This window comes from Mustela nivalis (genome assembly GCF_964662115.1).
Source record: "Mustela nivalis genome assembly, chromosome: 1".
In the NCBI taxonomy this organism is placed as follows: Eukaryota; Metazoa; Chordata; class Mammalia; order Carnivora; family Mustelidae; genus Mustela; species Mustela nivalis.
This window is the reverse complement of record NC_139020.1, coordinates 207082136-207109220: the sequence shown is the minus strand read 5'-3', so window position 1 is coordinate 207109220 and position 27085 is coordinate 207082136. Positions and strand designations below refer to the sequence as shown.

Here is a 27085-nt window from a genome sequence, read left to right as displayed (position 1 = left end):
CAAAGAACGCAAGTTCTAGACCCACCTGGCTTCAGACCCCAGCTCCTCTGCTTACTGTTGATGTCAGGCAAGTTGCCTCTCCTCTCCAGGCCTCACCAGCCTCACCTAAAATTTCTACTCTCCCCGACTTTCCCTCCCTTCCTCTTCTCCCCAGCACTTCTCCCCATCTGACAAATTTCTTTCTTGTCTGTCTCTCCCGCTGGAATATCAGCCCCAGTGAGGGGGCGGGGGGATTTCTGCTTCTTTTGTTCACTGCCACGTCTTTGGCTCCTAGAACAGGCCATGCTCACAGTAGGTGCTCGATAAATGCTTTTGGATGAATGACACAGCCTGTAAACTTGCTTCTTGGGGTTTCTGTGAAGATTCAATGAGATGAAACACCCCAGAGGCTTAGCAGGGTACCTGCCTCGTATGAAAGACCCAAGAAATGCTTGTGGAATAAATGAAGGAATCACTGTGGGTCTGGAAGAGAATGTTCGTTCTCCAAAGACTGTCTTGCCTCTCTTGCTCCCCGGCTCCCAGCCTCCCGACGCACCCGCTCCCGGAGACAACCTCTGAGGATAGGTTCATGGAACCTGGATGAGCACAAGGTCTGATCAGCCCCTGCAGCCAGCCAGCACCACGGTGACCAGGCCCGGGGCCGTGTGCTTGGGGTAGCAGAGACTTCCGATTTCCCCCCCTTTTGGAGCGGGGCCCAGGAAACTCTCTCTCCCTCCTGCCAGGGCCAACAGATGGAGGGTTTGGCAGCGTCCACTCAATTCGGTTCAACACCTCCAGGCTCGGGAGATGGGGCCATGAAGTGGAGGGATGCCCTAGGCCTGGCCCTCCTGGGCGGACAGAAAGGCTCTGCACATGTTCTCTTAATGGGATGGGGCTGTTTCCCAACACCCTCCTTTCAAATTGCAAAAATAGGTGCCTGGCTTCCTTTGCGCAATGCACAACCTGTATAACCATTCCCCACAGCCCTGCTCACGGGCTATCCCAGGGCGGTGAGCTGTGTGACTGAAAGTTATGTTGCCTCCTCTGTGCCTAGCTGAGCTGGACCCGAGTACCAGGGAAGTGTGAAGCTACTTGAAGGGGGCATCCACCAGAAAGTTTTGCCCGGGGCAGTTCAACATTACTGATAGGACTGAAAACTGGACTTCTCGCAGCAACCTTACCACCTGGGAAGTGGTCAGATCAGGACACTCAGCCCCGTCTCCCAAAATTGTCTCCTGACTTCATTTTCTTCTGCTCTTCCTTCATTTCTGCTCCTTGAGGGCCTCACATCTCTCCTTTCTCAGCTCCTAGCTATGCGGCAAGGCCACTGAACCCCTCTGGACCTCAGCTTTCCCATCTATGAAATGGGAAGCAGAGTAAATCCCCATCTCTCACTGTGGTTGTTATTTTGTATCTTTTCCTGCTCCAGCTGGGGCTCCAGCTAAAGCCAGCAGAGCCTGTAGTAGAAAGCTCAGGTTCTAGAGCTTGCCAGGCCTAGATTCCCAGCCTTCCTTTTACAAGCTCTGCCCAGTGAAAGCTCTAGGGCCAGATCGTGCCTCGTGACTAACACAGGCTTCCTTTATTGAGCACTTACTGTATAGCAAGAACCGGGTTGAGTGCCTGACATGCGTTGTGTGATGCTATAAATAGTACCTGTTATTATCCTACCATCTGGGGCCAGTGACTTGGCCTTTCTGAGCCTCAGTTTCCCCTTCTGCAAAAGGGAGATGGCAGCAATGCCTGGCACTGTAAGCATCAATTAATTCTTTACTCCAGTCACTTGGAGGCAAAGTCTGGCCAGCTCCCAAGCTCCCGGGTTCAGGCATTGAGCCTCAGGACCCTATGCAGGTTCTAGTCCATCTGTCCTATCCTTTCAGCTCTAGGGTGGTGACAGTGCCTGCTAACCGGGGGGCTACACCATTCCTTGGAGGTCCCTTGATGCCGCCCACTCCCTCTAAGGGGCACTCCAGTGGAGTCTGCCATCTGTTTCCTGCGGCAGACCTGCTACCTTAACCGCCTTCCACCTCCTCTGTTGTGGGATCCACTTGGTGCGGGACAGTCTGTTTCGGGGAGAGGGTGGGCCTCCTCCCTGGCCCAGTGCATCCAAGGCGAAAGCTCTAACCCTGTCCACAGCCCCCACGCCCAGCCCAGTCCTGATCTGCCACGAGCGGGTGGTAACTTTGCCACAGGGAGAAATGTTCTCCCACCAACTCCACCTTGGTGAGCTCCTGGGCGTTGGCCAAATTGTCCACCGCGATGGCTAAGAACACATTCAGGAGGGTGTCTGCAGGCGCTGGAGTCAGGGAAAGCACCGCCACTGGGACCCTGGCTACTCGGAACCTCCCGGGTAACTATCCCCCCCCCCCCCACCCCAGCACCCTCTCCGCGCCGCCCACCTGCTCCACCAGCCGCCCAGGCCTGCCCCACCTCCCCCACGGAGGATACAGTTCCCGAAGAGCGTCAGCACGATGAAGTAGATGGAGAACACCATGCCGCCCTGCACACCCCCCTGAGACTTGATACCGTCATACATGACCTCATTCCAGTCTTCGCCCGTCAGGATCTGAAAGGAGATGGAGAAACACACAGCCAGCTCCTCTCAGCCACGGGCCGCGCGGAGACGAAGCTGGGGGGCTGGAACCTGCCTGCGGTGGCTCTCCCTGGGCCCTCGTCTTGGGTGTGTGTGTGGGGTCCTCATCTCGTTTGTGAGTGGGAAGGGCCATCCCTGTCCTGAGGGCCCTCTGCCCGGCTTCTAGGAAAAGGTGACCTTGGGGGAGCCACAAATCTTTCTGCAACTCTGTCTTCCCTGGTGCGATAAGGGATTTGTTACAGATGGGAGCTGTGGCCCTTAAATGCACTGCTTGAAGCTCTCAGCCCCGATGGGACAGTATTTGGGGATGGGGTAGGTGAGGTCACACGCTGGTGGGTCTCTCGGGATAGGATCGGCGCTGTTCTTTCTAAGAATAGACACCAGAGAACATGCTCTGTCTCTCTCTCTGGGCCAGATAAGGAGGTGACCATCTATAAACCAGGAAGAGAGTCCTACCCAGGAACAGACCCCGTGAGCGCCCTGGTCACGCACTTCCAGCCTCCCAAGCTCTGTCACTTAAACCACATTGTCACTGGTCCTTCTGGATTGCTGGGCCTGGGGGCAGGGCGGGAGCCAGTGACCAGAGGACACATGAGGTACAGGGATGCAGGAACTAAGATAAGTTATCCAGATGCTTATGGGATGCCATGCTCATTGGGAAAAAAAAAAAAAAAATCCGGCTTCCCTCCTTTATAATATTTTCATTAGGATAAAGTAAATATAAAAGAACTCCAAAAATGTCAATCCGTTAATGCAGGCTTCTCAGCCTCTGTGCTGCTGACATTTGGGACTGGGTCACTCTCTGCGGGGGCGCTGTCCTGTGTATGGTGGGGAGCTGAGCCACGGCCTTGGCCTCCACCCACCAGAGGCCTGCAGCATCCCTCCCCCAGAGCTGTGACACCCAGTAGTGCTTCCAGAACTTCCAAGTGTCCCTGGAGGACAGAATCCCTCTTGGACAAGAAGCCCTGTGCTAAAAATACATGGGTGGTGATTACGGCTGCTAACAGTCATGCATATGGGGGCTCAGAACTTCATGGATGGTTGCCCTTTTCCAACCCTGGTCTAGGGGGTCTCATTTAGAAATTACCCTCCCAGAAGTGGGAGAGAGTGAAGTCATACTTTCCATATACTCTCTGTCCCCCTCACCCCAAAGAGGCAGAAACTACCAGAAAGGCTCTAGAGGTCCCAGCCAGGATAGTCCCAGATGTCAGGGCATATGTCCACGTCGGTGCAGAAGTTGGTTTGGGGAGACCACTCAAAGGTCTATTTGCCTTAGAATATGGGATCAGGATGTCTTCCAATCTGAGGAGGATGGGCCTATTGCTATTGCTACCCTCTGTCTTTTACTTCCTCTATTCTGATGCTTTGACAAGGGGGGCCCATGGCTTGCTGACCTTGGAGGGAATTAGGGCTGGCTAATTCCTACAAAGAGTAATCAACTTGCTTGTGAGCATGCTTTTCAAATGCAAACCAGTCAATCCAGAGCCTGTACTCCCAACCACTTTCTCCAGAGGCTCTTACACTTAGAGCCCCAAATCCCCTGCCCTAGGCACTCAGGGCGGGTACCAGCCAACCCAAGCAAGACAGCCCTGATGCCCAGAGCCCACTGAGATCATTCAAACTAGCCAATTCTGAATCTGCTTAGCCTGCCTCGCCGATCCCTCTTGCAGAAACCACAGTCAAAGCCTTGGGTTCGTGTTCCCCCTCCCTTTCCTTCCTGACCCACCCTGGGGCTTCCCAGTGTGGCCCTGTGTGGCAAGCATGTACTCCCTCTCTTGGGTTCTGCAAGTATAACAAGCTGTCTGTCCAATGGCAGTGGTCCACTGATCTGTTGGCCTCACCATATCTGAATTAATGATAAAACCTGTATTTTAAAATAGAGGGGCAAGGCAAAGCAGAGAAAGAGGGATTTAAGGAAGCCCCTTGTATACTGAATGGGAGCGTTAAACTTTTTGACACCAGGGGCATCTCCCGTGGGGCTGGGTGAAGACCGTACCTGAAACACTGTCATTATTGCTGCTGGAAAAGTGTCGAAGTTGGTAGGAGGAGTCCCCTCATCAAAATTAAACCTGCAGGGAGGACACACGCATTTCACATTGGCCCCACCCTGGGTGCTCTGAGGGCTTGGCTCAGCATCCTGTCTCCAGGGCAACATCTCCAGCATCTCTGTTCTCCAGAAGGACCCCCTGACTGGTACCCGGGGCCCCTGACTGGTACCCCGGGGTGAGTGCATTGGACATCGAGGCCATGCGGAGGGTGGTCTGAGGGATGGAGGTGAGCCTGAGTCTCTGGATGCTTTGGACCTGGGTCTGGGGACACTTGACCTGAGGCAAGCAGAAGTCGGGGGATCTGCTCAGCACTTACTGGCCGCCAAAGAGTTGCATTCCCAAAAGGGCGAAGACAACGATGAACAGGAAAAGGAGGAACAACAGGCTGATGATAGATTTCATGGAGTTGAGAAGAGAGACGACCAGGTTCCTGAGAGATGCCCAGTACCTGCCAACAGCGGCCAGGTGGGGGAGGGGCGGTGAGGACAGGAGAGCTGAGCCCACTTCCCACCGCGTTGGAGGGGGCTCCAGCCCCGGTCCCCATCCCCACCCCTGCTGGGATGCCAGGGAGCTTCAAGGACTTACTTTGTGACTTTGAAAATACGCAATAACCTGAGGGCTCGTAACACGCTGATTCCAAAGGATGTGCCGGGTTTTATGACGGCCCAGATGACCTCGAAGATGCTCCCGATGATAACCTAGAACAGAGAACCTGGTCTTGTGTCCAGGGACCTTGAAAACATGCCCTGGCTCTAAAGCTTGCAGGAATCCAACCAAGCTAGCCCCTGGATGGAAACAGGGGGAGGGTCTCAGACTCCTCTCATCTCTTTCTTGAAGTTGATTAATAGGTCACACCGAGCAAAGAATTCCTGAAATGCACAACTGCAAAGTGAAGATCCATGTAACTTTCATCTCCATTAAGAAATAGGACATGTCAACACCCCAGAAGCCTCGAGAGACCCCTAGAGATAACCACCATCCCTGAATTTTGTAATAACCATTTCCTAGCATCTTTAAAAAATGGAAGTGAAATTCACATAAGACAAAACTCACCATCCGAAGCACGCAACTCAGTGGCATTTAGCACATTCACAGAGTTATGTGACCTTCACTTCTCTCCAGTTACCAAAATATTTTCATCGCCTCCAAAAGGGAGTCCAACCCCATGAGCACTGCCCCCATCCCTCCACCGCCCCAGTAACCACTAATCTGCTTCCGGTCTCAATGGATTTGCCTGTTCTGGACATTTCATTTAAATGGAATTATGCAGTATGTGACCTTTTGGGTCTGGCTTCTTTCACTTAGCATAATGTTTTCGAGGTCCTTGCCTTTTTAAAGTTTTGAAGCATCATCCCTAGCCAATACACTTTAATTTTATCCAGTTGAACTCCCATGGGCAGAACCATGCTGTACGGACTGATTTTTGTCAGGGTCTGCCTCCTTTTGTGCAATACCATGCAGGTGAAATTCACCCAGCTGTTGGGTGTGACTGTTGCTGGTTGTCTCTCATCCCCGTGGAGAATTCCATTATATGGCTAAGTCACAACTTGTTTATTTATCCGTGCTACTGTAAAGGGATGTTGCATTATTCGGTTTGGGACTGTTACAAACACAGCCACACAGATCATTCTTGTGAGTTGCTCTTGCATGAACCCCTAGAATCGCCAAGTCTCCCCTGCAAAGGAAGGTCTGCACACCTCCCTCCCACTGGCAGTTGGCTAAATATTTTGGGAGCTCTGCATCTCCACCAATATTTGGGATTGCCCTCTCATTCCTTCCGCATTCAGCTGAGGCTCTCGCATCCAGGGATGACCCCTATCCTTCCCTTTCTGATGTCCCCAGGCCTCAGCCATGCTAGGTAAGAGCTGCAGAAATGAATTCCTTACCAACCAGAGCACTTACCCCACAGTCAAAGCAGTTGAAGGAAGAGTGGAAGTAAGGCCGCGTCCCAAGCCCGTACATTTTTATAAACATTTCGGACATAAAGAGTCCTAAGAAAATGAATTCTGCATAGTCTAGAAAGGAGTGGGGGGAAACAGAGAGGAGGTTAGGTTTGTGGGGTGGGGGTGGTTCCCCGTGGCTTTGACTTTCCTGTTAATAGCTATCCTGTCCTGCTCTGGCCTGGGAGGCAGGAACAGAGGACAGTTGTTGGTGGCCTCAGCCAAAGATTATGCAAGGCTTCCTTTCCATGGGGTTCAGTTTCTCCTCTGTTAAAGGGGAGGAACAACAATTGCTCACCCTCCACCCTCCAACCCACCATGGCCTGACTAATCTTAAAAAGGAGTGAAGAAAAGTTCCGTGGCTTTCCACCTTGTAGTTTTGCCCTGGTTCAGTGATAACAGCTGGACATGGGACATGGCCAAGGACCTAGGTTTTGTGATGGCTGGTGGGTTCCTGGGTGCTTACCATGTTTTTAAAACTAATGAACTAACAAACTAACTGACTAACTAATAAAATAACAATGGTCCCAGGATGTTAGTGTGTCATAATCTAAGAATGATGATCAATCCCCTTTTATATTCCTGAGCTTGAAAGGAAAAATAGAAATAGAAATCATAATGGTGTCCTTTTAGTAATCCTTGTGTCGGGGATTTAGCTGGAGATTCAAGGGCAGCCCATCTAAGGTACAGCTTTTCTACCAACTTGGAAAACCCATCTGAGGTCCCTTGGAAAAATCCTGTCTGACTGATGTCTAAAAGTCTTGAACAAGATAAAGCATTCTTGTTCTTTGTTGAGAAGGCATAATGGTGTAAATGCCCTGGAGAGAGGTAACATAAGGTAACATAATTTGTTTGCTCCAGCAAAGACATGGCTAATTTCAGGACCCTTTCTCAGAGAGCTTTCTTGGTAGGGTGGGAAGATGAGTCATCAGGAAGGGTATGGATACTCACCCAGTGGATGGGAATAGGGGATATGGCGGGGTCTGAGGGGAAGAAAACATATAAAAAGGAAGCTGGAGGACCAAAACTTCCAAGAATGTCAATTTTGGTCACATAACTAATTCCGTTTGAAAGTCAAGGGTATTTATTATACCATTCTTTTAAGAGATGGTTTGAACTGTCAAGGTCCTTCATACTCATTCCTGATTGAAACTTCCCCTTAGTTTTTTGGACTCAAGGGAGCTCCTAGGATCTGAAGGAAATCAGGGTCTCCAAGATCATCAGGCCAAGATATCAGTGAGGGAAATATGTCTACAACATCTGGTGTATTCTAAGAACCACCAGAAACAACTCTGGGAGTACTTAAGAGTTTCTGAGGTGCTTGCTTCCCAGTTACCATGGAAACCTGATTTCTGGCAATGCACAAGACCTGAGAGAATTGTCTAAAGCACTGGTGGGTCTGGAAGAACTTTCAGGGCCGTCAACTCCAATTTCCAGATGAGAAATTCAAGACCCCAAGAAACTACCACACTTCACTGATTCCAAGACAAACACTTTTGTTCAGTTTGACATCTGTGAATTCAGGGTATATCTTAAAATTGACATGTCCCAGTTTAAGATGGTAGCACTGCTTTATTTCTTAGCGGCAAATAAAAGAAAAGGGTGCTTTATAACTGAAGATGCTTTCAACTGATGGATGATGGGAGTGACTTGTCCGGGGTCACATGATGAGTTAGGAGCAGTGCAGACACTGAGAATCCAGGTCACCTGGTGACCAGGGAAGGGATCTGTCATCAGACACCACTTGGATTCTAGGTTCAAATCCTGGCTTTGTCACTTACTAGCTGTGTGACCCTGGGCAAGTTACTTAACCTCTCTGTGTCTCAGTTTTCTCAACTGGGGATAATTAGAGGACCATTACAGACACAGAGTCCCAGGGCAGGAAGTTCCAACCCCCTGCTCCTGAACCAGGACAGACAGAGCAAAGTGATTAGTGTGGAGAATATAGGAGATTAAAAATAGACTACAGAAGAGGTTAAGACAAGAAGTAAAGAGTCCTCATTTGTAAGACTCGAGGGGGACCAAAGCAATTACTAAGGTTGGAACTAGGTCAGGGCTCTCAGAAGGAGAGCTGGTCCCTGGGGGGTGTCCTGAGGGGTCAACAAATGTGACTGAGAACAAGAAAGGTTACAAGGAAACAATGACCTGGACCAGGCTTCCGGGCCTCTCTAGCCTGAAGACTAGACTACCTCCAGTGGCTGTCTGGGTGAATTCCAAATCAGGTCAGAAGGGGAAAGAAGCCACAGACCTAAGTTCACAAACATGCAGGAGGAGAGTAGCCAGCAGGCAAAAAGGTTTAGGGAAATCTTCTCTTAGGGTTCAGAAGTCCGAGCCAGGGCATGGACTCGCCTTCCGCACTGCCCAGACACTATTCTTATTGATTCCTCAGAACTCTTTGTTTTTTAAATCCTAGTCAGAAGTCTCCCTACCTTTCACTGCTACTCCTCACCCCCACCTGGCCATTGACTCTGATACTGTCTTATGCTAACTCCTGGAATCTGGGAATAGGTCCAGTGGGGCAAAGCCTTCCTTAGGGGTCCTTGTTTCCACTGAAGGAGAAAGAGGCCCTCACACTTGTTGGAGGAGATCTTCTAGAAATGAATTCCAGGCTTAAGGAAGTCAAAAAGGGCAAGAGAGGAAAGGCAGAAGGTTTGAAAGAAGAGGAGAGAAGCCGGGAGTGTCAGAAATGAGTAGAGAGATTGGGGACAACATAAGGGCCACTCTTTGTCCCTAAAGCATCCCCATCTCTCAACCACAAATTACTTATTTTAACATCCTCAGAAATGGGCCCATTAGTGAGATGTGTGTTTCTGTCTCTATCTGGCTGTCCTGTGGTCTCAATCCTTTTCTGTCTCTCTTCCAATGCCCCTCTCACCCCTATGGCTCTCTCCTAAAAAAGCACCACTGCAGTATTTGGTGGCCCGAATTCCAGCTTCCAGCCCCCAGGCCCAAAGGAGTTGAGCTCTGATATTGTGGTAGCAGTTACAGACACATCCAATCGAAAGGACAGGTTCAACATGAGCCAAGGTAGGAACACACGCCACCACCACCCACTGGAGGAGGACAAAGGGAAAAGGTTTATGGAAGGGATTAGGGCGCGGGCGGGGTCAGGGCAGGGTGGTACTCACAGAGGAAGTCGGAGAGCCACTCGGGCTGGTTGTAGTGAACAATAGCAACACAGAGCGTGTTGAGGGCTACCAGACTGAGCACAGTCCAGTAGAAGGCCTGAGTTTTGACCATGCGGCGGATGTAGAAACGCATCCTCCTCTCCTTTTTGTGAAAAAAAGTCGAGTTCTCCAGCTTGGCACTTTTAATGCTGGCTCGGGCGAAGGGAGACCCTGCCAAGGAAAGGATGGAGAATGTCAGGGTGTTCCTGTGGAGGAAATTAACTGATGTGCGGCCCAGGCACGGAATCTGGCCAGGGGATCCATTAGCCTCCCCGGTGAGCACTCTGGCCCGAGGGAATGATCATGACCCAGGGCTTAGCTTTCCAGAGATGGAGCTAACAGGAAGGCGGAAATACCCAACGAGCGCTCTGGATGTCGGGGGTAGGCAGAGGGCTCTTCGCTGATGGAGTCAACTTTCTGTGTCTCCTTCTCCTGGTCACATCTGATGATTCTGGGGGTCATACCACAGGGGGGGATGAGGAACGAGCTCAGGACCCTCAGTGCAGAGGCAAGCAGCAGAGCTTCAAGCTTGGGAGGCCTCCCGGAAGAGGTGTGAATCGGACCCTAGTTTTCATGGACACCTCACTTTAGGCATGATCACCGAGGAATGAGCCTCCAAGGGATCTGCCTGCATATACTTTTACTTGTGGAACATCTACTATGTGCCAGACTCTCTTCTAGGTGTTCCAGATACACTAGTTAACAGACAGAGCCCTGGCTTTCTGGGTCCAATCTCCATTTGGGGAGAGAGACAGCAAATACAATAAAAAGTAAATTAGTAGTGTGAGGGAAGTTATAAAATACTTTGGGGGAAAAAGAAACAGTAGTGTAACGGGATGGGGAACCCCAGGAAGGGCCATGGGGCAATCTGCCATATTAAGTCAAGCGGTCAAGGTGAAGGTGTTGACCTAAATCATCTCAGTAATGTAGGGAGAGTTAACAGGTCTTGAGGCAGCAATATGCCTCCTGGCATATTTGGGGAGTGGCATCTGGAAACCAGTATGGCTGGAGCGGAGTGGTTGAGGGGGAGAGAAGGAGGTGGTTAGGACAGGAAGAGGACAGTGTGGAGCAAGCAGTGCATTATGGGCTGTGCCGAGAACTTGGGCTTTTGCTCTGAATGAGATGAGGACCCCAGAGGTCTGAGCAGAGGAGGGACAGGACCTGACTCAGGTGCTCATAAGCACCCCTGGGCAGCCATGGGAGGAACAGACTGTGGAAGGCCAGGGCAGGAAGAGAGAGGAGGCGACAGCCCTGGTCCAGGCCAGCAATGACGCCACTTGGCTCTAAGGTGGCAGAGAAAGCAGAAGAGTGGGCAGATTAGGGATGTGTTACTTAACGGAGAAGTCAACACCCACTGCGGGATCAAGGGTGGGTATGAGAGAAAGGGAGGAGCCAAGGTTTTGGGTCTGAGCCCCTGGAGGGACAGAGCTGCCATGCGGTGAGTGTGGACGGGTTTGTGGGGCGGTTTGGAGCTCGGTTTTGGATGAGCTGTTTTAATCTTCTAAATGATTTCTTCTTGAAAACGTTCAGTGGCACTCATTTGTTTGTTTATTGTGCTTTGGCTCCTTCACTCCTTCCTCTGTTCACAGCTTGTTCACTGACCCACGTATCCATTAGCTGATGTGTCCAGTTACGCGTTCGTCCACGCGGCTTGTGCACCAACCCCATCCCACCAGGCAGGCACGGGACACGGCAGACATCTCGCAGGATGCCACTTCCTTCCTGGTCACCAAATTCTACTCAGCAGCAGCGGGCCAGGCATGGTGGCTGGACCCCAATCTCATGTCTATCACCCGCCTGACCTCACAGGCATTGAGAACCCCAGGGTGGCTCTTCAAGGGCCTTCCCACTTGGGACATTTCTGGCCCCGGTCTCTGCAGCTCCCGAAGGTGTGCCCAGACCCGCAGGCATCCACAGGGTGTGGCAGAGAGAAATGAGACTCTTGAAGGTCTCAGGTCAGGTTCGAATGCTCCGTGGGGAGGAGGGAGAGAAAGAGAGTTGGGGTAGAGCTCAGTCACTGGGCAAGAGGGTCCCCATCCCTACTCCTGGTGGAGCCACGCTGAAAAGCTGGCTCTTTCACCAACCACCAAATGACCTTGGGCAAGTCACCTTGCATCTTGGGGCTCCAGTGTCTCAATCTGTAAACTGGGGACAACCACACTTCCTACCTCACAGAGCTGTGGGGAGGAATGCACCTTAGCATGATGCTGGCACAGTATGCTTATTGGCCATGATAATCTTCTATAACCCCAAGAGCTACAGTGAGGATCTGGTTCATGCACCAACTTATAGAGCAAGTTTTTCCTGATCACTGGCCTGGAGACACATCCCTCAATCCCAGCACTCACGAGGAAGGGAGAGAGAAACAAATGTTAATTGAACACCTACTACATGCTAGGTCTCTATTAGCTATATTGTACCTGTGTATTGTCATCTGTGTTGTATTTCATGCTCCACCTTGAACCATCCTTATCTCTTATTTTTCTCTGTGGTCTGGAATTATAATTGTGGGCAATCTTTAGATCTTAAAAATACATTTTTAAAAGATTTTATACATATATATATATATATATATATTAAAGATTTTTAATTTATTTGACAGAGAGAGAGATCACAAGCAGGCAGAGAGGCAGGCAGAGAGAGAGAGGAGGGGAAGCAGGCTCCCTGCTGAACAGAGAGCCCGATGTGGGGCTCGATGCCAGGACCCTGAGACCATGACCTGAGCCGAAGGCAGAGGCCCAACCCACTGAGCCACCAGGTATCCCAAAAGATTTTATATATTTGACAGAGAAAGACACAGTGAGAGAGGGAACACAAGCAGGGGGAATGGAAGAGGGAGAAGCAGGCTTCCCGCCAAGCAGGGAGCCTGGTGCAGGGCTCGAACCCAGAACCCTGGGATCATGACCTGAGCTGAAGGCAGATGCTTAATGACAGAGCCACCAGGTGCCCCTTAAAAATTTAATACACCCTTTAAAGATATAAGAGATTTTATGAAACCCAACAGATCCAAGATATTATAATTTCCTCATAGCATCAGTATAAATCTATGTTAAGGAGATAGTTTACACCTTTTTTTTTTTTTTTTTTTTTTTTTTGTACTAGGACTTCAGATCTGATGTGTTAGAATGAAGCACATTTTGGTTCTCACCAGCTGTACTTAAGGGATCAAGAGCTACAGGTGGCCAGTAGCAGTCTAGAATGTTCTCTGGTGAGGACAACAGTCTGTCACCACCAAGGCTTGATCTGGGGATTTGGGTAATTTACCGGTCCTTAAAATTCTCTGTAAATGGAAATAGGTCCTGCCTAAGTTGTGGGTTGGACTGTGTGTCTTAGAGAGATGTGCTGAACTCCTAATGCCTGGTACTCGAGAACACGACCTTACTTGGAAGGAGTCTTCGCGGTTGTAATCAGGTTAAGACAAGGTCACACTTGATTCGGGTGGGTCCCAAATCCCACGACTGGTGTCCTTATAAGAAGAAAAGAGCCACACAGGTGCTCAGGAGGGCCACGTGGCAACAGAGGCAGAGACTCGAGTAATGCACATAGAAGCCAAGGATCCCCAACACTCCCAGAAGCCACGTGGGGCAGGGAACAGATTCTCCCCTGAAGCCTTTAGGGTCAGCACAGCCCTGCCAATATCTTGATTTTAGTTTGGACTTCTCACCTCCAGAACAGTGAGAAATCACATTTCTATTGTTAAGCTCCCAGTCTGTGCTATTGAAATATGGCAGCCCTCATAAATGGATACATGCACCCCATTCTGCATAAAACCCAGTTTAAAAACTCCTCCTTCATGAAGCTTTCTTTGCTTTACAACCAAATACCTCCCAGCCCACACAGCCAGCCATTAGGTTCCTCATAATTAGTCTTTGTCGCTTTTAAGTAACTTAAACTTATCTAATTACTTTTTTCATTTCAGAAGTAATGCCCATCACTAATTTGTATGTTTTAGAAAAATGTCACATAGAAAGTAAAAAGACCTTGCAATCCTCCAAATTCCACATTAAAATTTTTTTCAATTTCCACATTTTTATTAAGTAGCTCTTATACTTAATATTGTTCTTAAAATGGGATCATAAATTTTATATAATGCTGTGCAACTTGCTTTTTTCACTGAGAAATTGATTTCAAACATTTTTCCATGCCAGTAGAAACCTTGTTCTTTTTCCTGGCCATGTAATAGTCCATCATGTATAAATCATGTAATTTCTTTAGTCATTTACCCATTTCTGGGCATGTGGGTTGTTTCTGGTTTTCCCTCTTTAAAAAAATTTTTTGTTTTATTTCTTTATTTGACAGGGAGAGAGAGAAAGAGAGCTAGAGAGAGACATGAGAAAGGAGGTGCTACAGAAGGAGAGGGAGAAGATTCTCCACTGGGCAGGGAGCCCGATGTGGGGCTTGATCCCAGAACCCTAAGATCACAACCTGAATGAAGCCAGATACTTAGCTGACTGAGCCAACCAGGTGCCCCATGGTTTTCACTTAAAAAAAAAAAATTATATTTTTAAGTAAGCTCTACACCTAATGTGGGACTCGAACTCATGACCTTGAGATCAAGAGCCGCATGCTCCACTGACTGAGCCAGCCGGGCACCCCTGGTTTTCACTCTTTTGAACACCAGAAACAACACTGTTGAGAAGAGGCATAGGCCTTTTGCACACATGGAAGAAATGCTTTTGAAGTGGAAATGCTAGGTCAAAGAATATAAACATCTATAATTAAATAATACCAAACCATATATCAGAAACACTGCGGATTACACTCCTGCCAACAGCATATGACTATGCTCATTTCCCCACATCCTTGCCAACACTGAGTAGTATCACTTTTTCATTTTTTCTAGAATGACTGATGAAAATAATTTCTCCATCAATTAAGAGCAGGTGCCTAATCTTATCCATAGGGGAGATCCTGACTTGAGTATACCAATTTTTTTTTTTTTTTAGCACCTGGCATTTAAAACAAGAGGTCTGAACAAAATGTGTCCGCCTATCAAAATACAACAAAACGTTAAAAAAAAAAAATGAAAGCAACCTAATTGGCAAAAGGTGTGGGCCAGACAGAACCCATCAAATACCCAGAGCACCGACAGAGTGCTCCTGTTCTTGAACTTGCTGGAAGGAAGGAAACAGATAGAGTCCACAAGTTGAAATAGGACGAGTTCATCATTACAAGGAAAAGAGTGTTTTGGCTAGAAATAAAAAATGCAAATTAAAACAAGCTTTAAGGTATCATTACAGACTTACTTCACTGGGAAAGAAAATGAAACGGAAAATGCGCAGTGGCCGGGGTGTGGGGGGGAGGGATTCGTGATCGTATGAGTACTTGGCAGGTTTATAAATGGGTTCAGTGCTTTGGAAACTCAGAATGGCTCTGTGAATAATGAGTTGAAAAGCTGTTAATATCTTTGATCCTGTAATTATCCCCAAGGAAACACGCCCAAAGGGTGGGGGGAGTAATTGTGTATCAATGTTCGCCGCGGTGCTTCTAGTTGGGGCAAAAATTGGAAACAACTCCCAACACCATATGACGGAACCACAGCCAAGCAAACTGTAGTGTAGCGCTCTTTTGGAGTATGGGCACTGCAGGAGGAATGATGTCAAAACTTAGCATTCAGGTCAAAAACTAGGGTGGAGGGAAAACAGCAGAGTAGAGAACAGTTGGTGCCTGTGGACTAGAGCTCTGTGTGTATGTTAAATTCCCTTCTCCCCTTCCTTCCTTCTGTTTTTTTTTTTTTCGGGGGGCAGAGGGGCAGAGGGGCAGAGGGAGAGAGAGAAAATTTTAAGGGGGCTCCACGCTCAGCACAGAGCCGGCTATGGGGCTCGACCTCAAGACCCTGAGATCATGATCGGGGTTGAGATCAGGAGTTGGACACTTAGCCAGGCGCCCCAGAGTATTTTATTTTTAAGTCCTCTCTGCACCCAACGTGGGGCTCGAACTCACAACCTCGGCATCAAGAGATTCGTACTCTACTGAGTCACCCAGGCTCCCCTCACCTTCCTGCTTCTCTGCCTCTAGTTTTTCCTTGTCTCTCTTTTCTTCCTTCTTCTTCTCTCCCTCCTCCACCTCTCCCTCTCTCCTCCATTCTTCCTTCCTCCAGCCATACAGTTTAGATTTTTTTTTAATTTTTTTTATTATTTTTTTTTTATTTAAGATTTTTTATTTATTTATTTGACAGAGAGAGATGACAAGCAGGCAGAGAGGCAGGCAGAGAGGGAGAGGAGGAAGCAGGCTCCCCGCTGAGCAGAGAGCCCGATGCGGGGCTTGATCCCAGGACCGTGGGATCATGACCTGAGCCGAAGGCAGCGGCTTAACCCACTGAGCCACCCAGGCGCCCCAGCCATACAGTTTAAATGACTTCTCCCCTCAGAGTCACGGGAAAGGGTAAATGTCTCCCCCCCTCAAACACTGCCCTTTGTGTTTGTCCCCACAGCAACAGACCGAGTACAGCCTTTCCCATGGTCCTCTCTGCTTTCACTGCCATGGCGAACTCCTACTCATCCTTCAGTTCTCAGCTTCAGTGTCACCTCCTCTGAGAAGACTTCCCTGATCACACCCCACTCTTCCAGAGCAGGCCGGACCCAGGGCGTCTCCTCCGTGGCACCATTACCATGACAGGTTTATTTCAGTAATTATCTGTGCAACATCCGTGTGCTACACGGACTGCATGCTCCGCATGGGTAGGGATTTGGTTCCTGTCTCGTTCACAACGGGCACCTAATAACAGCAGCCCCTCAATGAATACTAATGGCATCTAGTATCATGACTGGGAGCTTATTCTCTGACAGACACCCTGCTAAATGCTTAATGTGGATTATTTTAAGTTTTCACAACAGGATTAGGAGATAGGCACTGCTGTTATTCCTGTCATCGTATCATCTGCCCCAGGACACCCAGGTGCAAAGGGGTCAGATGAGGGACCCAAGTCGAGGGAACGTGGTTCCCAGGCTTCCAGCTCCCATCTTTCCTGCGATCAGTGAGAGTCGGGCGCCAGGCTGGGGCAGGAGGGACTCACCCACAGAGGCGATGTCGGCCAGCTGATCTTCAGCCTCCTCGGGGTTGAGCAGGTCTGTCTTGCTCTTCTTTATGGTGGCTCTCCGCAGAGCTCCAACAATGGAAACATGGCAAGAGAAAAAGACGTTACCCTTTTTGAGAAAAGAACCATACCTCGGTGTCCTTGGGTTCTTGGGGCCAGGGACTTGCCATGTGTTGTTGGGTTAGCTAATCCTCGTGGCCATCCGGGCTGGTGGGAAGTAAGAGTATGCCCATTTTATAAAAGTGGAGACCGAGGCTCATGGATGTCACATGACTTTGCCCCAGGGGTAAAGATGAGAACCGAGTCCTGTTCGGTCTAAGTCTGGGCTCTCAGCCACCCTTCCCCTTTGGGCGTGCCTGGGACCGGACATACAAAGACTCCCATGAAAGCAGCACACCTTCAGCACACTTGCAGGCAGGATGGGACTGTGGATGGCTTTGCTCAGTATTTAAGTTCTATTCCTTCCCCACGAGCTCTCCAGGGGACAGTGAGTTCAGTCACATACACCCCCCATGAGTCCATCTCTTCCCCTTCCCCCCAAATTATAAAATCAATTTTGTAATCTATGGAGATCAAACTCCAGCTCCTTTACTTCCTTTTCAATCTCGGTATTGTTTAATCCAAAGTCCTTGCTCTGTCTAGCCAAATTTCTAACACGGGAGACTGTCCTGAATAGTAAGCTGGATTCTTGTCTATTGATCTATTTAGTGAACACAGATGGGGCTGACCCTGGGCCAGGCGCTGTAGCAGGCATTCTATTTGCAAGCATTAATGCAATCTCCATAAACAATCTGGTGAGGTAGGTATTATTACTCTTGTACCCATTGGATGGATGAGGAAGACTGAGGCACCTGACTCAAGCACAAAGGGCAGGTCAGAAAATGTAAAGCCTACACCAAGGTCCTGAAATGCCCCCAAGAAGCAGATGTGCACCATCCTTGTGTCTTCCTGGTCCTGACCTGATCTTGTGTTTGTTCTTGGAGTCACCTGGGCCCTGAGCATCTATTCCCTGGAGGCCTCTTAGAACCAAATAGTCTGTTCCCCCAGCCCTGGCTGCTGTAGTCTCCCCTGGGATCCACCCCCACACCCCGAGCCAGGTTCAGAGCAGTTACCATCAAAGGGATGCCTCTGCTCCCCGTCGGTTTCATCCTCCGCGAGGATCACCTCTTCTAAAGAGGAAGAGCACATAGTTAAGCTCCAGCGCCTGCAGGCCTCTCCTGGGCTGGGTTCCCTTGGATCAGGAAGGAGAAGGGTCTGCCCAGCCACCTTCCTTCTCCTCTTGCTGATTGAGGCAACTCAACCAGCTACAAATGTGCTGCTCTGTTCTTCCAGACTCCCAGTCTCACTGCAGCCAACACCACCTCCCTCAAAATGAAACGCAGCTTCCTTACCGTGACCTTTATCAGGCCTTGCCTGATGTGGCCCCTGTCACCCCTGTCACCTCCTGATCCCTGCTTCCTCCCATTTTCCTCTGCACATATTCTGCTCCAGCCACACCGGTTTCCTGGCTATCACTCGATGCTGCTCCCACCTCAGGGCCTTTGCACTTGCTATTTCCTCTGCCCGGAACTCCCTTCATTAGACATCCACAAGGCTTCCTTTGGGTTCTGCTCCAACGTCAACTCCTCAGCTATTTCCACGCCACCTCGTTCGGACCACCCCACCTCCTCCAGCTTTTTTTCCACTTCCTACGCTGTTTTATTCTTCTTCTCAGCATTGGGGAACACTCAACACCAAATGCCCTTGTTTATTTTCTGTCTCCTTCAGTAGAACATTTAAGAGCCCCAAGTGTGAGGATTTGGTCTTTTGGTCACTGCCATATCCTCAGTGCCTGGAACAGTGCCTGATACACAGGAGGCGCTCCATAAACGTCTGCTGAATGGCCGAACCAATAAACACGCACCCACTGTGTGTTGGGCCCTGCCCTTGCTCGGTGGCTTAGCTTGGAAGCTCTTACTGCACAGTCCCCAGCCCTGCAAGGGAGATGCTATTGTATCTCCACTTAACAGCTAAGGAAACTGGAGCGCAGGGAAGTGAGCATCACGGCTAGGAGGTGGCAGAGCTGGGATGTAAACCAAAAGTCCCTCAGCCATTACGTGACACCTTATCCTGGTGTCACCCTGAAAGTTTCTCTACCCTGTTCCCGATTGCCTGCTGCAGAGAAGCGAGGCCACCTGACCAGGTCCTCTTTCTCCTGCCATCAGGGCCCTCCCTTCCCCCACTGGTGAGCTGCATGCAGGACTCCGTGTGCTCCGAAACTCTCGGAATGAAGGCCTCACCTGCTTTTGAGATCCACTCCATGTACCCATTGAGCTCTCGTTCAATCTGCTGCTGCCTCCTGAGCTTCAGAAAAGCCCGCCGGTTCTCCACCCGCTCCCTTTCTTTGGCAAACTCTCTGCAGAAGCACGAAAGAGCCAGGTGTGGCTGTTGTTGACATTTTAGGGAGTGTGTGTGTGTGTGTGTGTGTTTGGGGGTTCAGAAATCCCTGGAGGGCAGGCAGTAGACTTTAACACGAGAAATCATGTCTCCTGAGATATCAGAACACCACAGGGGTTGGGAGTATTTCTGCCAGCTTCCCACCTTATCCAACAACTGCACTCAGGTAGAGGAAAGAAGTAAAGCCACAGAACCATGCCATGCCAACCACTGCTGGCCGCGTACCCCACTCTGATTCTCTGTACTCTCAGGTAGAGAATATTTTCAGCCCTCTTTTAAGTGAGGCCAATGAGACATAAGCTGAAGATTTCTGGGGTAGCCTGAAATATATCCTTCCCCTTTTTGTTCCCTCTCTATTTGTCATGTTTGGAGTGTGCAGTGGCCCCTCTTGTGAGTGTGAGGCAGCCGTCTTAAGACCGTGAGGCATCCATGAGACTGAAACCCTCTGTCTGGTAAGGATGTCAGAGTAGAAAGCTAGAATGAATTGGGGTCCCTCACGTCACCATGGAGCCACCATTCCAGCCCCTGGACTTCTTGTGATGAGAAAAACAAAAATCTATTTATGGAGCCCCCCAATCTCCACATTCAATCCTGGGGATAAGAGACACTATGTGTCATGAAAATGCGTGTTTGATTGTATATGGAAATATACAGTATATTTGGAAAATGGGAAGGGGGAACCCAATCTACTGGTTTTTTAAAAAATTTAAGTTATAAAAAGTAAAGGTCTATAGAAGTTTCTTGTGTGGTGGTTGTGGTTGGGTAAGACTTCTGAATGAGAGGTCTGCATTGGAAAGAACCTCCCCTTTCTCTGGGTGGAGGTTGCTCAATGCCAGGGGTACAATGTTGTGAGCTAATGTTGGACTGGATCCAGACCTCATGAGTCCTTTTCCTGGGCACTTTTAGCAGTGCACAACCTGTGCACCTGTACCTGACTTGCTAATAACTTCCTGGCTATTTTCTGCCTGGAGAATGAAAACAAAGTTTTGATGGTCTCTTTATGGTCAGAAGATGGTGAGGGGGTGTGGGATGGGGAGACTAGCAGAGACTTACCCTGACAGCACACCCAGCACGAGGTTCAGCATAAAAAAGGAGCCAATGATGATGAGGGGGATGAAGTACAACCAGTTCCAAGTGTTCCCTGAGGCATCGTTGCTCTGTGGGAAATGAGGACGGAAAGTAGGTGAGAGTTCATGGGACTCAAGTATGACCTGACAGGTGGGAGAACGGGGAGCTCTGCCCTCAAATGTCCTTGGCCTGTGGAGTCCTGGAGCTCTGGAAGCATAGAGAGAGAAATGGAACTGGATCAATTAGTGGGGGAAACCCCAGAGGTACCATTAGACAGACAAAGCCCCCTCTTAAGCATGTAGGCCTCACAGGACCCAGGAACCAGCATGAAACTCAAGAGAACATCCCAGACCAAACTCCAGGAAAAAAGAAGGAAAAAAAAAACCCCAATCAAAATGTAGAAATGATCCCCTGGTTCCCTCCTTCTCCCTGATATAGTCACACTCTTCCCTTAGAGGAAGTGCATGAAGGCAGGGCCTGAAGGCCAGGTTAAATCACCAAGACAGATGGCAGGGCAGTGAGCCTTTTCCTCAAGGGTCTCCCTCCTCTATGCTCTGCAGCCTCAATGTGAACCACAAAAAAATTCCCAGATGTGCCCAGCTCAGTTTTCAAAAAGGCAGGGAAGATGTCTACAAGTCAAACATTTTTCTCTGGATGGCAGAACACTGTGCCAAGAAGGAAGTAAGAGGAGGGAATGAAAATCAAGACTAGAAAGAGAAAGAAAGGGAGAAATATAAAAACAGGTGCTCATGGAGTACTTGTGCCAGACGCTCTATTAGCTATGTTAGCTTAGTTACTCATTTAATCCTCATGATGACTCTATTCTACCATCATGCCCATTTTCTAACTGGGGAAACTGAGGCCCAGAAAGATAAAAGTGCCAGTCCAAGGTCCCAGAGCCAATTGGTGGTAGACATGGGACTGGATCCAGGAGGTGGGGACCCAGAGCACATGGAGGTAACCTCTGTGCTGGGGAAGCCCTGGTGTCAGCAGCTGGAGCAGAGGGAGCCTTATGGTGGTTCATCAGGTCTGGGACACCCATGGAACATGGTTTTAAAAGCTCACCTTTAAACATACCCATACGATGCTACTTCTCCTGCCCCTGCTCCCACCAACCACAAATACTAGGATGAGAAAGACTGATTCTATCAGGTGTTGGGGAGTCCGAAGAAACTGGAATCTCCCTGTTGCCCATGGGAGGGTAATATGGTGTATGAGTGCTCTGTGCCTGTGGTAACAAAGAACTACAACCAGGGGCCTTAAAATAACAGAAACTTATTGTCTCACAGTTCTTGGAGTCCAGATATTTGAGACCAGGGTGTCAGCTGGGTTGGTTGGTTCCTTTTGGAGGCTCTGAGGCTGAATCCATTGTATGCCTCTCCCCTGGCATCTGGGGGTTTGCTGACAATCTTTGGCGGTTCCTTGGCTTATAGACACATCACCCTGATCTTTACCTTCATCTTTGCATGACATTCTCCTTGTGTGCATGTCTGTCTCTCTGTCTAAATTCTTTCCCCTCTTTTAAAGATGTCAGCCATATTGGACTAGGGCCCACCCTAATGACCTTATCTTCGACAATGATCCCACGTCCAATGAAGGTCACACTTTTCTCGTACTGGGTGTTAGGACTTCAGTATATGAATTGGGGGAGGGAGGACACAATTCAATCCATAAAACATGGTACAACCACTTTGGAAAAGGGGTTGGGAATTTCTACCAAAATTAAATCACATACTTGTACTACCACCCAGAAATTCCACTCTGAGTCCTGGGTCGTTACCCAACAGAAATATGAATGGCATGGACAAGGTTGTTCATAGCGGTGATCTTCATAATAGCCCCAAACTGGAAATGGTCTGGACCCTCATTAATAAGAGGTTAAATAAATGGAATGTCATGCAATGAATGACTGCCACTTGTCACATGAAACCTTACTGAGTTAGTTAGTATCAGGCAAAGGAAGCCAGACAGAAAAGAACATGTATGAAAGATTCCATTTCTATGAAATACAAAAGCAGGCAAACTAGTCAACCATGCCCGAGGTCCTGATGGGGCACCCTTTGTGGAGGGGGCCCCAAGGGGCTTTCAGGGCTGAGAAGGTTCTGTTTCCTGATCTGGGGGTTGGTCACACAGGTGTGCCCAGTTTGTGAAAATTCATCAAGCTCCTCACTTAAGCTCTGTAGGTTTCATGTATGCTTATTTTACTTTACTTTTTAACCATATTTTTTGGGATCAACTTTACCTTAAAAAGGAAGAAAATTTTGACCCATGGTACAGCGTAGAAGAATCTTGAGGACACTATGTTGAGTGAAATAAGCCAGTCATAAAAAGGCAGAGGTTGCGGGTGCCTGGGTGGCTCAGTCAGTTAAGTGTCTGCCTTCAGCTCAGGTCATGATCCCAGGGTCCTGGGATTGAGCCCTGCATCGGGCTCCCTGCTCAGTGAGGAGTCTGCTCCTCCTTCTCCCTCTGCCCTCCGCCCTACTTGTGCTCTCTCATGCACTCTCTATTTCAAATAAATAAATAAATTCTTAAAAAAAAAGAAATGCTTTATGATTCTACTTCTATGCAATCCCTATAGAAGTCACAGTCACAGAGATAGGAAGTAGATGGCGGGCACCAGGGGCTGCAGGAGGGAGCAGGGAGTCAGTGTTCAGTGGGGACACAGTCTATTTGCAAGATATAATGATATAATTCTGGAGATGGGTGGTGGGGATAGCTGCACAACAATGAGAATGTACTAACTGCCACAGAACTGGACACTTAAAAATCGTTAAGACGGTAAAGTTTATGTCATGTACCGCCATTAAAAAATGGAACACAAAGTGAACCAACAAACAAAGCCAACTTTCATCATGGACACGCACAAGTTCTGGAAACAATTAATATGTCAGGGCTCCTTGTTCATGTCCTTCTTCCAACAAACACCCAAAGTTCTGATGTTTTGCTTCTAGAAGGTTCTGGAAGAAAGAATGGAGTCAGCAGAACAGGGCTGGACAGGAAGGCAGGACTGGGTTTGTGCTTTTCTTTTCCAGTGCTGCGGCAGCTGAGGCTTCTCATGCCTATTTCTTAGGCTAAATATAGTCAAGGGAGAGAAAGCCCGCACCAGCCAACACAAGAAAAAGTCTGGGCCATCTCAGGAAACAGGTTTGGGATGGGGACAGAGTGGCGGGTGGGGGAAGAGAGGTGGGATGGAACAGGGAGAAACAGCAGAGGCCCCTCAGAATTGAGGCAGCCCCTCCATCTCAGACTCTGCTCCCAACCCAGCTCCCCAGTAGGCTTAGGACCCCTCTGGTCCATGACATGTTGCCCAGCCTAATAACAGACATACCCAGTGCCAGGCACTCAGTCTACCTGAGCTCAGTTAATCCTCTCATAGACCCCAAAAGGTGGTACACAACTCTTCCCATCCTCCTTGGAGGGTAAGGAGAAGTAAAGTTCCATGTCCAAGGTCCATTCTGGGTTGCCTTTTGTCTCCCCACTCTCCCAGTACGTGGGAATGTGACTTTACTTGGAAATAGGTCTCTGCAGCTGCCATCAAGTTAAGGTGAGGTCATGATGGTGGGGGGGGGGCTCATCCAATGTGACTGGTGTCCTTTTAAAGAAGAGGAAAACACCAGGTTGAGACAGGGACCTGCAGGGGAGAGGATGGCCACATGGCTATGGAGGCAGAGTGTGGAGGGAAGCCAAGAAGCACCAAGGGTCAACAGCCACTGGAAGAAGCCAGAACGAGGTGAGGAAGGGTTCTACTGAGTCTCAGATGGAGCATAGCCTTCCTGACATCTTAGTCTCTGGTTTCTGATCTCCATGTGATGGCAGCCACAGAAAACAAATATAGCTACTAATTGGCAGAGGTATCCCACCCCCCAATGCCCCTGTCTGCCCCTGGATAACTCTTCTCTAGTCACATGGGCTCCTTTCAGCTCCTCAGATACACTAGGCATATAGTCCCATCTCAGGATCTTTGCACCTGCTGCTCCCCCCGTTGGAAGGCTCTTCCCCCAGATTCCTACATGGTTCCTCCCTCACTCTTCTTCAGGTCTTTGCTCAAATGCCACTTTCTCCAAAAGGTCTTCCCTGATGGCTCTTTATTTCTAATCCCATTTCCTGTGCCAGATTTTCCCTTAGCTTCACCCTCTCTACACTTTTCCTATTTCTCCTGCTCACGGTCCATCTCCCCAGCTAGAATGTCAGTTCCACTAGGTGCTCTTTTTGGTTCTTGTTCACTGCTGTATTCCCTAGCACAATGCCAGGTAGGCAAGCCGTGCTCAATACATGTTTGTGGAATGACTGAATGAGAGGAGGGTCCAAGTTCCCCACACATCCCGCGTCATCAGTTCCCAAGCTGTCCTCCCTCTCCCACCTCCCTAGTTTGCTTTTTCTCCCTGGGACTGAGAGAGAACTTGTTCTCTTTCCAGTATGGCCCAAATTATTCAAGTCCATGCTCTAGAGCCAACAACTCAAGGAGGAGAAGTTGGGGGAGGGGTGGATGCAATTTTTGATAAGGAGGTGGGCTTTCCCTGGGGTCTGCTTGCGAACAGTATGGGAACTACGTTTCCCAAGAAGGCTAGAGCTGCCACCGCTATTGTGATAGCAGACAATGTAGGGGGTCCAAACGTCCCCTCCTGGGTCTGACCTCCTTTGGCAGTTCAGAAAAGGGCGGGTGTGTGCACGAGTCTGGTTGGCGAAATGGAGGAGGATGGAAACTTGCTCACCTGTCATAATCAGGAATCCTGAAAAGGACGGGTTCTTACGAGTCCTGTCTTTTTCCCAAAGGCTCAAAGCATTCCAGTGCTTGGAACACTATTTCTTATTAGTGCTGTCACTAAGTATTTCTGGTGATATGGTGGGATGGCCCGTCCCAGTCCCCCTGTGGTTGGCTGAGGGCCTCATGCTGAGTGCTGGCCGATAAGGAGTGAGTGGAGACAGCTGTGCCACTTTGGAACACTGAACTGTCACCGTGGGACCCTTGGGGCTTTTTTTCTATTTGGGACAGCAAGTGGCAATGTCCTAGCTGTTTTATTGGCTGGCTTCCAAGTGGCAATGGTGAGCACAGCCCCTTCTCCCTCACTGCCAACCCATGCTAGACACGTAGTGTGAGCAAGAAAAGAGATCTGTTGTTAATGTCATGGGATGTTTGTTACTTACTGCAGCATGACACATTTTCCTGGCTGACACACCCTGATTATCTCCTTGGTTTGCTCCTTCATCTCCTTCAGGGCTTTCTCAAATGCCACTTTCTCATTGATCCTTCTATGGATCTCATGAGGAAGGTGAGGAAAAACAATGTCTCTGGTATGTCTGATGGAGAAATCGGTACACCAAAAGGTAAAGTTCAAGATTACAACGCACTAGTTGTATCTGTTCTCTGAGCCTCTGTCTGGAGCCCAGTGTCCCCTGGAGCCCAGAGTCTCCTCGATCTTGGTGTGGTTGATGCCTCCTCATCACTCACTCTTCAGTTCCACTGTTCCCAGCTCAGATAAGCCTTCCCAGCCCTCCTGACCCACAGGAGTAGTTCCTCCCTCCGGCACTGCCAGACATTCTTTCTCTTCCTGGCATGCTTTGTTCTCTGATTCACCTTGTCAGTTTATACCTTCGCTTGTTTGTAGACAGTCTTTGTTCCTAAAACCTCACCTCCCCAGTGCCCAGAACGGCACCTGGCATACAGCAGGTACTTACTAAGCGTTGGTGGCATGATGAATGCAGGTAACCTTGAGGTCCCCGGAATGGGTTGTTTAAATAATACCAAGGGCAGGGACACCTGGGTGGCTCAGTCGGTTAAGCGTCCGGCTCTGGATTTCAGCTCAGGTCATGATCTCAAGGTCAGGCTCCATGCTCAGCAGGGAGTCTGCTTGAGATTCTCTCTCTCTGCCCCTCCCCCACAAAATAAATAAGTAAATCTTTAAAAAAAAATAGTATCATGGACAGGAGACTGTGTTTATCTCAGGTCCAAATGATCAGGCTGTTTCCCTGGGAACAAAGAGGCAGGCAGGACAACCACTGTCACTTTAGTGACAAATACCCCTTGATTCCCACAGTTTCCATACCCAGGGGATGGGGGAACCAGGCTGAGGAAGGCACCATGACTCGCCAGCTCGCACAGGGTGTGGATAGCACAGCTGGGGCTGGAACCGTCCTTCTGGCTTGCAACAGAAAGATTTTTTTTCTACTTCACCTCTTCGCTGCACTTACATAGTATTTTATATTTATAATAGTTGGCCCGTGAGAGCCTTAAAGGAGAGACTGATTCATCTCCGCACTGCTGGTGCCTAGCGTGGCGCCTGGCGTTTAGCAAGCGTTCAATAAATACTCATCAAACAAATTAATGGCTGAGTCCCAGTAAAATTCTTAAGTGCTTTCTGTTTTATGGTTTATTTTCCTCTTTTTTTTTTTTTTTTGAGCCTGGTTCATTCAGAAAAAGTGCAGAGGATGTTAAGAAAAAAAATACGCAATTCAGGAGAACACCCAATTCCCCAGCATACTGGATAAAAATGGTGCGGGTTTGACCGAGAAAGGGCCAAGGTCCCACAGAGGCTGTGAGGGAGGTCGTATGTCCCAGTTTATACTCATTGTAGATCACACAATGCCTGTTAATTATTTTTTGAGTCCTCCTTTCCCTATTTGCTCTCAAAACTGTCCCGGTTTGGATGATAAATTACACAGTCTCTCTGCCTATTTGGTCCTGTCACCTCCTCTGGCCTCACCAGCTCCCTCATTTCCTTTACTCACTCCCCACCTTGCTGCTCCTCATAAATGCCAGGAACATTCCTGCCCCAGGGCCTTTGCACTGGCTATCCTGTCTGCCTGGGCTTCTTTCCCCTAGC

The 27085-nt window shown here is 49.0% G+C and overlaps 1 protein-coding gene across 10 annotated transcripts in view; it reads right to left on the bottom strand.

The window, feature by feature from the left end:
* The window catches only part of CACNA1A (calcium voltage-gated channel subunit alpha1 A), a 285358-nt gene that overhangs the window by 76660 nt on the left and 181613 nt on the right, over window positions 1–27085 (bottom strand). For 6 of the 10 annotated variants that reach the window (XM_082729513.1, XM_082729518.1, XM_082729515.1 and 3 more), the window contains 11 exons: window positions 20250–20353; window positions 19040–19155; window positions 17875–17929; window positions 16740–16837; window positions 9686–9895; window positions 6520–6632; window positions 5203–5315; window positions 4934–5065; window positions 4566–4638; window positions 2425–2542; window positions 2196–2263 (listed from right to left, as the gene is read on the bottom strand). In XM_082729513.1, the coding sequence (XP_082585639.1) occupies window positions 2196–2263; window positions 2425–2542; window positions 4566–4638; window positions 4934–5065; window positions 5203–5315; window positions 6520–6632; window positions 9686–9895; window positions 16740–16837; window positions 17875–17929; window positions 19040–19155; window positions 20250–20353 (1200 nt within the window). Of the gene's footprint in view, window positions 1–2195; window positions 2264–2424; window positions 2543–4565; window positions 4639–4933; window positions 5066–5202; window positions 5316–6519; window positions 6633–9685; window positions 9896–16739; window positions 16838–17872; window positions 17930–19039; window positions 19156–20249; window positions 20354–27085 lie in introns of all 10 variants that reach the window. The other 4 variants (XM_082729516.1, XM_082729517.1, XM_082729519.1 and 1 more) reach the window with 1 other exon arrangement.